The sequence below is a fragment of the Ambystoma mexicanum genome, chromosome 3q (assembly GCF_040938575.1).
Source record: "Ambystoma mexicanum isolate Mex_15411 chromosome 3q, UKY_AmexF1_1, whole genome shotgun sequence".
NCBI classification, from domain to species: Eukaryota; Metazoa; Chordata; class Amphibia; order Caudata; family Ambystomatidae; genus Ambystoma; species Ambystoma mexicanum.
In genome coordinates, this window is record NC_090926.1 from 1,172,715,254 (window position 1) to 1,172,730,204 (window position 14,951).

Here is a 14,951-nt window from a genome sequence, read left to right on the forward strand (position 1 = left end):
TTATCCATACCCCTTAATATATATAATGGGAATGTGGAGAGTTTCTTCGCAAAAGCCACACATTCATATACTCAAACAGCTTCAACCGGTAATAGCTAGATTATTTATTGGAGCTGGTGGGAGCGGCTATACAAGGCCTCACCCGGTAAAGGACGAATCTAGTATGGACTTAGAAGCTGGAACTCTGCTGAAAAGACATGGAGGGCGTGAGGGTGATGCCTTACATAGAGGACACCTATCTTCCAAGCAAATTGTCATGGCCAAAAGGAGGGGGTGTGTTGGTTTGGGAAAATGAGTAGGAGACTAGTACCTGTCCACAAATTGCAATATCCTTGTTACAACTACATTGAGAAGGAGAATGGGTATTTCGATGTTGGAAGCAGCACCTACAGATGAACTAAAATGCACCAACCAATCCTGAGCACCATATATTTATGAACAAAATTGTGTGCGTTAGTTACATGGAATATATCGGTTACTACATGAGCCAAAACATACTGTGGTGAAGAACCTTCTGCGACTAAAAGCAACATGAAGGAATCAGAAGTATTTCCTTCATGGCCATGATCATGTGATGTGTCTTGTGGTTCCACAGTCCAGAGAAAAGAAGGAGAAGTCACTGAGAGGGAGGTTTTCTTAGCCAAGATCCTGATGGAGCTGCACATCGAGTTTATGCCGAGACGCTGTTGAGAATACACAAGGTTAGGCTGAGCAGAGTTGCTGAAGTTGGATACAGAACCCACAAGCAGCAGCAAGTATGAGAGGAGCCACATGCCTAGGAAGCAGGAGAAGGCAGTACCACAGAGATAGGCCGAATGTGAGAGGCAGAGTTAGAACACCAGATGCGTAGCAGGCCATGTGGAGGCATGTGAAGAGCTTAATGACAAGAGTGAGATGCAGGGAATAAACAAGAAGATAGACGGACCGTGGCAAAGAGAACCCTTTCTAGAGAGAGGGTTGCAGATGCCTGTAGGTGCACGAGCAGATAAACGAGGAGAAGGCAATAGTATGATGAAAAGGGTTCCGCGGCCTTCATTAGTATAGTCATTGAGACCATGAATGAAAGGAGAAATGCTGATGGCTGGAACCAGAATGGAATGTTGCTAGAGTGCAGAGAGACACTGAAGGAAAGGAGAAACTCTGACAGCTTGAACAGAGAGGGAACATCCCTAGACCACAGATTCAAACCCCAGTGTCATAGTGTTTTGCAGGAATTTGGACACTACTCTCCTCCTGCGTGGCTGAGGGTATGATGGAATATACCATCCATTCATGGGGGAGAGCGAGAGTTATGTGACTTCTGATACACTCTCTTGAGCAGGGAGTGGAGGATGCTTTTACACCACCCTCTTTTGGGTGTTAAGTTCAGGATGATTTCCATTGCTCTCTTGAGTAGATAAATAAATGATGGTTTCCACTGCTCTATCTTGCACAGAGAAGAGGAGACTGTATACCGCTACTCTTTTATTGCCCGTGATCCATCACAGTGCCCTTTCTTCAACCAAAGCATACCTGCTGTGTATTTACAGGCAACGCAAGGATCTTTTGTTTCAGCAATTAATAACACAAGGAGCTTGGAACCCATTTTTCAGTCTTATGAGTATAGTGTCAAGTGGTAAACAGTGTCAGGTGCCTACAATACATAGATAAACAACGTGAGAAGCTTGGAACATATATACAGACACGATGTACAAGGTGTAAAGCAATGTCAGAAGCTTACGGAACACAAGACAGTGAGTGTCATGAAATTATGGGTTATTGGCAGTGTGTGGAGCTTGCTGCATATATCAAGACAGAGTGATGTAAGGTAGGCATAGTATCACAGTAAGAGAAACAAGTTAAAACAGTTCAAGGGTGTTTATTGAACTTTATCAAGGGTGATCTAAACCTAAATCTAAGATGGGATCAAGCTACGGCCATCAAATAATAATAATACCGTCCTAGTGGAGTCTCATCAAAATAAAAGGGCCTACACTAAAAAACCTATTGCCAATCCTTACTGCTAAGTTGCAAATAGTGTGGGGTAATGTTCGTAAAAAAGAAAGAAGTGTTCACAAAATGATAAGTCAGGATGTTCAGGCCATTGGTTTGCCTTCCCCATGTTTTTCAGCACGGGACAAGGCGGTTCACTCGAGCAAAGCACACTCTTGCGCTTCTTCGGCACAAGGACATAGTTCTATTAGAAGCATCAGGGCCTTCTATGCCCAAGTCAATTAGGTTATCAAAAGTCTCTCAATTCAGAGGGCCAGATGGATCAAACAAACAAATACTTCCTTTCCAACTATTCAAGTAGGGTGATTCACTCTTCATCCTGGATCCCCCTCTGCCGGGCTCAGATCCCTTTGCTTCCGCATTCTCTTCACGGGTGGATCACAGTTCACCCCGGATCCCCCTCACTTGGGCTCATATCCCTTTTACACAATGAGTCTCCCTCAGCTCAGACCAATTACAGTTCGTATTAGCTATCAGAGACTGTCGAATTTGCTCAGGGTTTGGCTTCACCCTTTGCAAGACCACTTCGATTTCACAGTTCGCAATTGTATACTCTGAGTTGGATATCTAACAGAGACCTTCGAATGAGCACCCACGCGGTGCTGGACCACTATATGGTACCTTGGGTTGCCTCCCAAAGTTCAACTACAAAGTTCAATTACTTCTTTGGTTCCAATTATACTCGCGTCGCTCATCGGCAATGCCTCCCACATGATTCACTTTATACAAAGTTGCTGCTTGCAACCTTGGTTCTAACACAGATCGGTCTGCCATCAGTCTCGCTGACTCACCGGCTTTGCTGCCTTTATTGGCGCTGCTTTGTTGTGGGAGCCAAGGACAGTACCACAGTGGCAATCACTCCTGCCCGCCTCGGCTATCGATGCAGGAGAGCCCTGTGTACCTTTGACACACAATGCACCTTTTTTCAGCTTTAATTCACGGTCCTATGTGTCTCATTCTCGAGGGCTCGTGAAAGTATCAGTTTTCATCGAAAAAAGGCCACGGGTAACTGCCTACTTGCAACTCTTTCTGGTCTTCCTGTCTTTCTTCTTGTATTAAACTGCCATCTCGGAACTGCTGCTTCCTCTTGTTTTTGCCTTGCTCAAAGTGTTCTTTCATGCTCCGCCTTTTATCCGTGTGGGGAAGTGTGATGAAAGTCAAGTGTGTGTAATTATCAGTAATTGCCTGACTCTGCCTGACCCTTGTGCTGGGGCATATCAGGTATACAACTCTAGTTTTAGTCCGTTTTCTCTCACATTGAGTTGTCCGTGAGAAAGTGTTTGTTTCAGGAAAGAGGGGGGTTGAGTTCCTAGGTATCCTGGTAGGATGCGGAAAAAAGTGTTATAAGGAAGGGGATACTGTGTCTCACCCTTCGGTGTCCCACCCCCACTCCCAGAAGCCCCACCTCCCCCATCCAGATGATCCCCCTGCCCTGGTTCACCCCCAGGAACTAGATCCAAAAGCGATGGCCATGTTCTGGCCACCTGTATGACAGATCCCTGGGGACAAGCGTGTGAGACACCTTCTGGTTTCTCACAGTGAGGAGTCGTTATCTTAAGAGTAGACAGTGGCCCTCATTACGATACCGGCGCTAAACCATGGCGCTATTAGCACCATGGTTGGTGCCGGAATCGTAACGTGTCTGCCATGGTGAAATGGGGAAATAACGCCCCATTCGAAGGTTGGCGGGCCGTTATTTCCCCATTTCCCCATGGCCCTTCCCCATTCGCATTTTGGCCTGATAGGGCATAACGGGAATGGCGAAGGCGCTAAGTATGGTACCGCAAATTGCGGTACCATACTTACCGCAAAGGTCCCTTTACGGGTCCCTACTTTAACAGCTGGTCTAGACCAGCCGTTAAGGTCGTGTCCCGCAAAGGGACCTCGTAATTAGGCGCTAATGGGTTAACGGCGCCGCAGCCTTTTATGGCGCCGTTAACCCATTAGCGCCAGGGTCGTAATGAGGCCCAGTGTGTGTAGCCATTGGTATGTGAAGAGCGTGAAGAGCTTGAGAAACAAGGACAGAGAGTGTGAGAGGATTGCATTTTCATGCAGGACGCTTGCCTCAGAAATCTATGGCAAAGTCTCCTGCCTTGCAATGGGGAGTTGTACTGTGGTGACTCAGTTCATTAGATGCTTTCCCGAGCTATTGGATGATGGGCCTGGGGTTGATATGGGGATGACTCCCTGGCTACCCTCACTTAGTCCCATTCAGCAGGCAGGGGGCCATAAAATATATAAAAGCTTTAATGCCCCTTCAATTCTCTAAAATGTTAGCAGCAAACATTCTCCAACCTATTGGACTAGGCATCCATGCCACCACTGTCACAAACAAAGATAAATCAGCTTCACAATCAGGATTCTCATTTAGCCTGTACTACATAGACCCACTCTCAGGCGAGTGAAGCACTCCGAGCCTGGACAGAAACAACTGTGTGTATGAGTGAAGACACATGATTTCTGAATTCAAAATGGCTGATGCATGTGGAAGAGCTCTAGTCTGCCGTCCACCTCAGGAATCCATTGCACAACACTGTGATCAAAAGACTTTTAAGAGGGAGTCAATACGCTACCCTAGCCAAAACCCCAAACCATCTGAAATCCCTCGAAGGGAATCCCAGGCCTGGGGGACTAACTCAGGCAGTATGAACCCCTAGGAAGAACGCTGCAGAGTGTGGATGTTTGGAGTACGGCGAGAGCTGAGTTCAGAGCGAGTTGGCGATTGGCAGGAGAATGGGGAGATCGAGATTGGAGGTGGAGGGGAGGGAGTTCAGGGCATTAGAGGTGGGAAGGGTCGAAGAAGGCGCTCAGAAATGGGGAAGCAACAGCAGGTTTCAGGAGGGGAGAAGAAAGTGTTGACAAGAGGAGCAGTGGAGTAACTTTGCTGAAAATGTTGGGGGGACATGACATCTGATGAAATGGTGCCCCAGCCAAATGAATGGGGATAAAATGGTGTGCCATGAAAGTTGGGGGGGGGACAAACACCCCTGTCCCCCCCTATAATTACGCCCATGAAGAGGAGAACAGCAGGTATTTCTGCTAGTGAAATGGAAGACTAAAAAGGTTGTAATTGTAAACCATCTAGGTCTTCCAGTCTGCTGATCCAGGTCCAAGCATGACACATCAAAGTACCAAGATGTGCTTTGCTACATGAAAAGCACACATTTTCTATGTGTATTTGTATGTAACCTGTCTGTACACCCTGATGGCATTTGGTGCCTTTAACTCTTTTTATTTTCCAGATCCCAATCTAAAAAACTTAAATCATGCCCCAGGAATTCCACACTGGTAAGCAAGACTGCTCCATTTGCCTACAGGTTTTTGGGTGCGCAGATGGCTCCAATTCCAACGTTACAGGGGTTCCGATTGGCTTATCGGATGGAACCCAAGACACGTTGTCTTGCTTTGGAGGAGCCGTCCACACCTCCTTACCTTGGCTCTTTGGTTCTGGAACCAAACCTGTACCACGCGCACAGTGAGGCCTGTCTCGGCTGCCAATGTCTCCCTCACCTGCAGAGAGAAGAAAAGAAGATGCGTTTTCAGTGTACCTTCATGTTGGCATTCACATACATTAGCACACTTAGGAGAAGAGAGAGCATATGAAGTGATGTTCATTGTACCCTTTTCGCTGTACAACATGGTGGCATTGCTAGTTTGCCATATTTTCATATTAATTTATTTATTTGAATTAGAGCTTTGTACACACCAGCATGCAAACCAACTTACTTCAGTGCATGGGAACAGATTGTGTAAAGGGAGCAGGCTGGGGCGGGGCGCAACAGGTGGTGGAAAGAGTTACAAAAGAGCAAAGGAAGAGAGTGTTATGTTGCTGTGTTTTGGTTGTGAAGGCAAGTTAGTGTTATGACTGGACCTGAGTGTGTGCAGAGGGAATGATGTCAGTGACTGAGTGATGTCATGTGTGGAACGTTGGGTGGGGTGGAACGTTGTCTAGTGTGAGTGTACCACCTAAAGGCAGTTGGAAACCGTGTAGCCTGGGTGGTGGGAGCAAGTGGGCTCCCTCCCTGCTCCCACACTTTTCCTGTTCATCTAACTAAATAAAGGAACTGGTAATGTCCTACCTCAGCTGCCTGAAGAACTCATGGTCTTAACAGAGAGGCATAACATTTCATTCACTGGTACAGCTGGTACAGAGATGTCTATATTCTGCAAACCCTCAATACTTAGTGAAGTACAAGTGTTTTGATTGATATCAGAGTTACATTGTAGCAGAGGTCCATACTTAAGGCTTTGTTCAGGCTCAATTCTAGAAAAGGTTGGTATTCAACATGTTTCTGGGTTGTACTAGGGTCTTCAAGGGTTCTCAGGTGCCCATCTTTTAAAGTCTTGTTATTCAGGGGCACAGGGATCTGGATTTGATTATTGTTTGCTTTGGGTGTTTAGTCTGAAGGATAATTGTCGCTGATGATCTAAGCTTGGCTGAAATTAGTAGGGGTTCACACAGTACACGAGGTGCACCATAAAAGGCTTTCTGGGTGATACTTAGATCCATGGCCAAGACATATTATTAATACACCATCTACAAATAGGAGAAAGATTTATTGTCCAAACGTAAACCCATCACCAAAAGCCATTGCCAATATCTCACATCCGAATAAATGCCAGCCTGCTGGTGCTGAGATGATGCCCAATGTCAAGCAAAGAACTGGAGACATGCTTCCCTACTAACACTAAGATGGTGCTTACACCTGATATAAAGGAAGAGTCAGAGCTGAACCCTCCATCCTGAATCCAAACATTAATAGGTATGTTTGAGTTGTATTAACTGTCTCTGCTCTTCCCTTCCTCTTCGCTAACTATATTTCAGTTGACAATTCGGCAATAAGTATTCATTACTGTAAATCTATTTTTTATAGATCAGAGTGGGATTAGGTGACCGCGGGATAGATCCTTGAATACATTTAGTCTCACTGTTTGTTGCATTTTAGCATGGTCTAATTGGTAGATGTTGTACAGTTTCAGGTATTGTGTTTGATTAGAATAGTTTTACTCTGTGTTGTTATCAATATCCATAATAATTATAGTGAACGTATTCCTTTATTATGTAGATATGGTTTTAGCACGTTCTAGTTCACGTCTCAATAGCTCGCCCTTTTGCCATGTTATTCGCTACCCACTGTATTTGGACCTCATTAGTTGGGGTTATACCGCGCAGTTGGTTGGTGTAGACTACTACTATCCATCATGACTACCTCTGGATTTATTTAGCTATGTTGCACTTGATTTTGAGTCTATTATTGTTCATGTCCTGGCATTTCAGCTAGTCATGTATGTTGGTAATTGCACTTTTTCTGCTGGCCCTGTAGTAAATGTGAACGACTTTCCTTTACACTATTTGGGGGCGGGAATGCTTATCATTTTTAAAGCTGCTACATCCCTTATTACACTTCTATGCCAACTGACTGATATTGCATATGCAATTTGTGAGTGACTTCTTTCCGTATTATTATTTTCTTTTAAATGTGGTTTCTTTTTGTTATTTATATAGCGCCTCACGCCAAGGCGCTGTACAAACCCCTTTATATAGTTATGCCTGTATTACTTTACTACAGTATCTGGATTTTCTTACTGTTAAATGCCATAGTGGTCTTCCTTTCTATATATTCAACATATGCACCAGTTTATTACTTTGGATTGCGAAGTTAGTCAATGTCATATTATATGAATTATTAGGATTTTTTACAGAGCTAGAGACTATCACTAAGATGTGTCGTTTTTTTTTAAACCCGTTTCTATTTTGTTTTTATCTGTCATTAATGTGTTTTGTATGGGTGTTTAGGGTAACAGTTTGTGGTCAATATCAATCATTAGACACTATTGAACTCCAAATCATGATATTCAGTCCTATTTTCACTTCAATTGTATTTGTTGCATAAACTCTAGTCCTGTTTCTGTTTTTTGTGATCCATGATAAAGCTGCAGAGGCAATGAAACGTTGGCAACTTCATAGTTGACGTTTCCACTATTTCAAAAGGCTAAAAAAATAAGTCATATGTTTTTTATAAACTCTGAGCACTTTTTTGACTCTTATCGTTACAAGTGCCATGAAGTAGCTCTTGTTCAGCTTTTTTGACCCAGCGCTGCTGTCATAGTGGCCGCCTGCCTGCCGTGTGACAAAACCCGGCTCTTAAGTTACAAGAAATGTGTATATGTTTATATTGTAAATTAATATTATCCAAAAGAATTCAGTGCAGGAGGGCCAGCACTGCCATGTTTTCTGCTTGGATTTCTCAGACCTGTTTGAGGGACTTCAAAAGTTTATGAGCCTTAAAATACCTAAAAAGGCAACACCACAGCTCAAGAATAATTAAAAGATTTGTCAATAGGTGGAACTAAAGTTAGGGAATTGAAGATGGATACAGTTGTATACGACTAAAGGTGCAAATACCGCTGGATAGAGCATTATCAACAGCAACCTATAGCTGATAATCTTGCTAGTTCAAGATGGCCACTGAATTATGCACTGCAGTGAATCTCCCATACCTATTCTGACAAATAATGACAGTGGTTTCTGCAAGAGATCAACGGTACGCCATTATAGTCCCACAACCCAACTGTCAGAGATTTACACAGTACTCAGGGATGTGCTAGATAGTATAAACTTTTCACTTTGCAGTGCATTCCCCAGGGGACCAGATATGGTTTATTCGCATTTTCATGATAAGCTACAGAGAGCCCAAAGAGTCTATGTCATAAGGGCTCTGACGATTTCCAAAATCGAGATATTAAGATACTCTGTCAATGGTGTCCAAATATATATATATATATTTATATATATATATATGATATATGTAAGCAAATATGTAAGGTACAGTTTAAATGTGGGGATACACATGCTGATGATTATGATATGATCTAGGGGTGGATTAATAATGTTTATTCATGATTTTTCCTGCTTTACATGTATAAACTATTTATCTGAGTTTGTGGGTTTGGTCGTGTCTGTCTGTGTGTAACCCTCTCCATCATTCATTTTGAATTTATATTTGTCCTTGTTAAAAAGTTCATAAGAAGGTTGTACAAGTATGAAAACCAATTTCTGCGGCAACAAATTAGTGCCGTGAGGGTCTCTGATCTTTTGGGCATTTCATTTTGGGAATAGCATCAATATACTCCCAGATTCAATAACACGCGTGCACTTTTGAGTGTTAGTGGGGGGTAACAAAAGCAATGACTATCGTGGCCTGGGCGGATCGCCAATCTGAGACCCCTTACTACTGCATCAGAAATAAGTGCAGTAGAAGGGTGTGACGATGGGGTTTCAGGAAGCTGCTAATCCATGCCAAGCCTTTGAACACTTCTGACAGACTAGGCCGCACATTCTCACTACACATATCGGCATATAGTCCTAAAGATTTGACATGTACATATTGCTAATGTGCAATTTAATTTGACAAAAGCGGGGTGAGGAAGTGTCTAATTATCATGCTTTCCTATAGCTCTTTTTTTTGCAAATCTAAGAGAACTGTGTGTTGTATTGTGAGCAGGTTCTATTGGCTGTCAATCAAATATGACTCCTAACTGCATAATGTACGTGGAACTTAAAGAAAGGCGACCTGGAACATGAAGACAGCATTGAGTAGGCTACTTGTCACTTTGCGCCTGTCAAACCTCTATTTAAGGACTGTAGGCCAGCTACAGGCAGACAGCATTGAATAGGTTGCTGGTCACGTGACCAGGCCCTGCCACTCAGTTGCTCCGCCCACCTCCAGCTTTCAGGCAGACATCCTTGAGTCGGCTGATGGTCACTTAACCAGGCCCTGCCACTCAGTTGCTTCGCTCACCTCCAGCTTTCGCGCCTTCCAAGCCTCTACTTCTCTAGCATTCTGGAGCGCATTACAAATAAATGAAATAAACAAACAAACAAATGCTCAATCAGAGCCCTAGAGAAATGGTGGCACAAAAATCATAACTCTGGAGATCTCACCAACCTCAAACCTCTGCGTGCAAACCATAGGATTCTGATTACCAAGGCACAACCTGATTACTTACTCCACCACCATTGCAGCAGCCACTAACAGGAGCAAAGCCCTCTTTGAAGTACTAAAGCATTGTCCCAAATCCTCACCTGACCCCGAGGTACCATGAAATCAGGATAAATGAAACAGAATCAACACATTGTTTGTATTGTAAAAACAGACAAAATCTGAGAGACCATCGAATCAACATCTCACAGCATTAGCATCCGCTGCACCCCGACATACACACTACCCCTCTCAATTGAATTCTCTCCTTACTTTTCTCCTAAAAATGATTGCCTCCATCAAACCTACTTCTTACTCTGACGATATAATTCTGGCCTCCATCATTAAACAATTGACGGGCCCGGCGCTCATTGCGCTCCTCAGCACCATCAAGAGTCGTATCATACAACCTCTTTTGAAAAAACAAACCCTAGATCCAGACGAGCTGGCCAAGTACAGGCCCATTACAAACCTCCTGTTTAGTGGAAAAATCTTGGAAAAAGTAGTTGCTACACAACTACTCGCCATAATCGAACAACTCCACCTTCTAAATGACTATCAGTCAGGGTTCCGCCCAAAGGGTAGCATTGAGACAACCACCATCCAGGTGGTGGATGGTGCTCTCCATATCATGGATAAGGGTGACCCATGCCTCCTCGTCCTTCTTGACCTTTCAGCTGCATTCAACACCGTCAACTACCACATCCTTCTCTCTCTCCTTGCTGATAGGATGGGATTTTCTGGCAATGTCCTGAATTGGTTTACCTCTTCCCTTTCAGGCAGACACTAGGCTGTCCAGATGAACTCGTTGCATTCTAATCAACTCAAGGCCTACTGCAGAGTCCCCCAAGACTCCACCCTCTCATCAATCCTTTTTAACCTTTACATGGAGCCTCTGGAAACTCCAATATAGTCATCCATCAATGTGCAGACGATACTCAGTTGTACATGAGAGTAAAGAGAACGCAGGACATCATTAGTTTCTGCAATTACGTAGCCATCATCCAGTCCTAGATGTCGACTGGATACCTCAAACTATACCCATCCAAAACTTAATTCATCCTCATCAGCCCTCCTGCTAAAAAACAACTTGTCCAACAATGGCTCAATGACATGCGCCTAGAAGGATTTGATCCACAACTCTCAGACTCAGCAAAATCCTTAGACTTCACCATTGACAGCAATCTGTCCTTCTGGAAACACTTAGCCAAAAAGGACAAAATAGCCTGGCTCAGAATCTCTAGCCTTCGAAAAATCAAATCCTGCATCCTGCTGCAGGACTGCCCGACCATATTGCAGGCCCTTCTGGTCTCGCACATCATTGGGGGAAATGATCCACTGACATGGCTCCCCTAAAAGCAGTCCACCATGCTGCAGCATGTCATATTACAGGAGCACAGAAATTTGACTGAATTACCGCCATTCTACATGAACTACATCGGCAAGCCAGGATACTTTTTAAAGACTGCATGTATCATCTACAAAGCAGTCACGAGTAGCACACCAGCGTACCTGGTGGCTGAGCTTGACATATCTGGTGGCACACGCTCCACGCGCAGGAAATCAACTAAATAGCTTGAATCGTAACTCGTCCGCAAAAAGAGAACCCGCAAACAATCCTTCTCTTGCAATGCACCCACCCTCTGGAACTCAAACCCATTGCCGTCTCAGAATTCCCCCACAATTTCGCAAATCTCTCAAAACATGGCCCATTCAACAACATCTGACCAAGGACTAATTCCAATTGATGCGAATACCGATGCACAGATCTCACAATTCTGCGGTTCTTTTAACTGATGCCAACTCAACTGCCGGATACCCACACTCTGTACAGCGCTCTGTTGCACTCGAGCTATATCCGTGCTTTAAACAATAAAATAAAACAAATAAAAATAAAAAAGACCCATATCGGGTATGCAATCCAAACATGAGCTTCATTCCAAGTGTGGATGTGTAGTAGGCATCTGGCAGTATTTAGATTACCGACACATTTTGGGTGGTAACTGGAGTGGTAACAGTTTTACTGCACTGTCAGGAGCTTGATGTTAAATTTGACAAATTACCTCCATCCAACTGACTGCAGTAAATCCTCTTAGGCCAAGCACTAAATGTATTAGGCAATTGTATATGAGACCATCCATGTACGCGCTGTATACTTGACGACTTGTCTCTTGTATTATTATAATTGAATGATCTTTTAGTCATGCTCGAGAAATCATATAGTAGTTTATTGTATTGTGATTTGCTGACACGTGTTTCAACCTTCCAGGTCATTTTCAAGGTTAATCCTCAATAGGTGAGATGCGTCAATAGTGTATAATGCCACAATGGTTACAAAGATAACATCGCATAACATGGACAAAGTGTGTGTGTTGCAGGATTTGCAAGGAGGGACAAACAAAAAACCAAACAGAGAGAGGAAGAGGGGTAAAAGGTTTGGCCATGATTAATTAAGTGCTTGGCAACTTGGGAAGTAGGAATTGGAGATATTGTGGGGAGCTTACCCATGAGATTTGGTAAGCTCCTGTAGCTTATTCTGTGGTGGATTGTACAGGCCCCAATGTACAATTAAGGTGGGTAGTCCACAACCAGGCTGGAGTCAGCCTGTAAACAATAAACATAAAAGGTGGTTGGGAATAGGGTGCCAATGTAGAATGATAGGCTGTATTATGGCCTAGATTCGACAATCGTAATTACAAAATTGGGAGGGGGTGAGTAAATACCAGTGGTGTCTCGCTGGAGTCTGTGGGACGTGAACGTAGTGTAAGAGTATTTGTGAGGACTAGTCCCTATTAGACTGGGGTGATAACATGGGCGTGGTGGCCAATTTGGGCCAAAACTGTTGTTTGAGCACAAGGCAGGCCTGGGTTGAGCACCCTAGTTCCTTGTGCAACCATGTGAGCGAATGTGTGGTATTGTGACCCTGCTAAGGGTCATCCTCCCCTTCTCTTCCAGTTGGTCTGCCCTTTGTCTAATTCCTTCCCTCTGGCGTCTCTCTCCTGTATCTCGGCTTCCATGACTTCCATCTCTCCTGCTTGCGCCCGATCCACTCTTTCCACCTGGGGAAGCCTCTTCTTTGCAGTGTAAGCCCACATCAGGTCACCGGACGGCTCGCCCGTCACAGTGTGTGGTGTGTTCCTGTAGTGTTGCAGCATTCGGCACAGGCTTTGCTGTATTGGCATCACCTCAATGGTAGCCTTCTGTATTTTCCCCTTTCTGGAGGACATGAACCATTCTGCCATGCCATTGGCCTGTGGCCACAGCAGGGTTATCTTCTGGTGTATGAAACGTAGGTGTTTCACGAATTTGTCAAACTCATGGCTGTTGAATGGCAGCCCATTGTTCATTTTCGCAGTGTGGGGAATGCCCCATTCTCTGAAGAACTCTTTGATTACACCAGCTACCTGGATGAATGCTGTGGAAGAGACCCTCTTTACAAACGGAAATCTCGAGAACTCATCTATGATCACTAGCAGGTGGTTTCCTGTCTCAAACGGTCCGTAGAAGTCCATTGCGAACCTCTGCAAAACCGTCTCGGGAATCTCGGTTTCTTGTAGTCGGAGTGATGGATTACTCTTGGCTGTGCATTGGCACAGGAAACATCGAGACCGCCTCCTTCTTCATGGTGTCCACTCCAGACCACCTGCCTAAGCATATTCTTGGTTGCCTCTACCCCCTGGTGTCCTTCATGCGGCCACAACACCAGGCCCCTTCGAAAGGAAGATGGTATGACGAGACAACATCCCCTCAGTAGTATCCCCTGTTCGGACACGGACAATGCTGTGCATACTTTTGCCATCCAGTCCATCTCTTGCGTGTTGGCGCCTCGATGGCGTGGTAGATGCCGCTTATAGTCCTTCCACTTGTTGGTGCTTGTTAGTTCCCTGGCCATAATAATGTACGGGTCTTCCTGTGCGATTTCTTCCATAGTCAATACCAGTGTGGCATGCCCTGCTTAGTGACGTAGTAGAGATACTCTGCATCCCCGTCTCTCGGTGGCTGTTGCCTCACACTCGGGTACCGTGAAATGTAGTGGGCTGTAGTCGGCTGTGGTTGGCTGGGTTGTCATCCCCTCCTGGCATGTGGATGATATTATAATCGTATTCCTGTAGGCGGATGCCCCACCTCTCTATCCTGGGCAGCATCTTCGTCCTCGGGTTGCCAAACAGCAACAATAAAGCTTGGTGGTCAGTTACAAGTGTGAAACTGTTCCCTATTACAAAGTGGTGGAAGTACTGCTGCCAAGCTTTCACTCACTGTCTGGGACATAGGCCACCACAAAACTTGCCGGTAACTTTGGCACATCACACTGGGCAGGAATGGCCCCCAGCCCCAGGGGGCTGGTATCGACCACAATCTCTGTGTGTCAGGCCGGGTTTAAATATGCCAGATGTGTCGCACTTGCCAGCTCCATCTTGTTGGAGTCAAACACCCTTTGGCATTCCTGCGACCTGTGAAATGGCTCTTCCTTCCGCAGTAGTCTCTGCAGTGATGGCGTATCTCGGGAGGTACCTCGCACAGTTCCCAGCCATCCCTAAAAATGACCTGATGTCAGCTACTTGCTCAGGTGACGGGAGATCCATGATGGTGCGTACCTCCTTGGGTCTGGTTGCATTCCCTGGCTGGAAAATATGTGCCCGTAGAAACATAGTTTATCCTTGTTGATGTTGCACTTCTCATAGTTTAATGTAAGCCCATCTCTACTCACCAGTTATGAGGGCTTGAACATGCTCTTCCTTCCTGGGAAGTTCCGTATATCAAGATGCCATTAGAATAATTAAATGCTGACTTTACAGGTATCAGCAGCTGCCAGATGACCTCCTGAAATATTTCTGTGGCCGATGAGATACCAAAATGGAGGTGTTTGTAGTGAAACAGCCCATCGTAGGTGGCGGAAGTTGTGATTATTCTTGATTCTGGATGTAGCTGCAGCTGGTGGTACCCCTGGCTGAGGTCCAGCTTGGAGAACTTGATGGC

At 44.8% G+C, this 14,951-nt stretch overlaps 1 protein-coding gene across 1 annotated transcript in view; it reads right to left on the reverse strand.

The window, feature by feature from the left end:
* LOC138447725 (LIM homeobox transcription factor 1-alpha-like) overlaps positions 1 to 14,951 on the reverse strand; it is a 779,358-nt gene that overhangs the window by 37,487 nt on the left and 726,920 nt on the right. Inside the window, exon 5 of the mRNA XM_069604025.1 lies at positions 5,425 to 5,502. Coding sequence (XP_069460126.1) covers positions 5,425 to 5,502 — 78 coding nt within the window. The remainder of the gene's footprint in view (positions 1 to 5,424; positions 5,503 to 14,951) is intronic.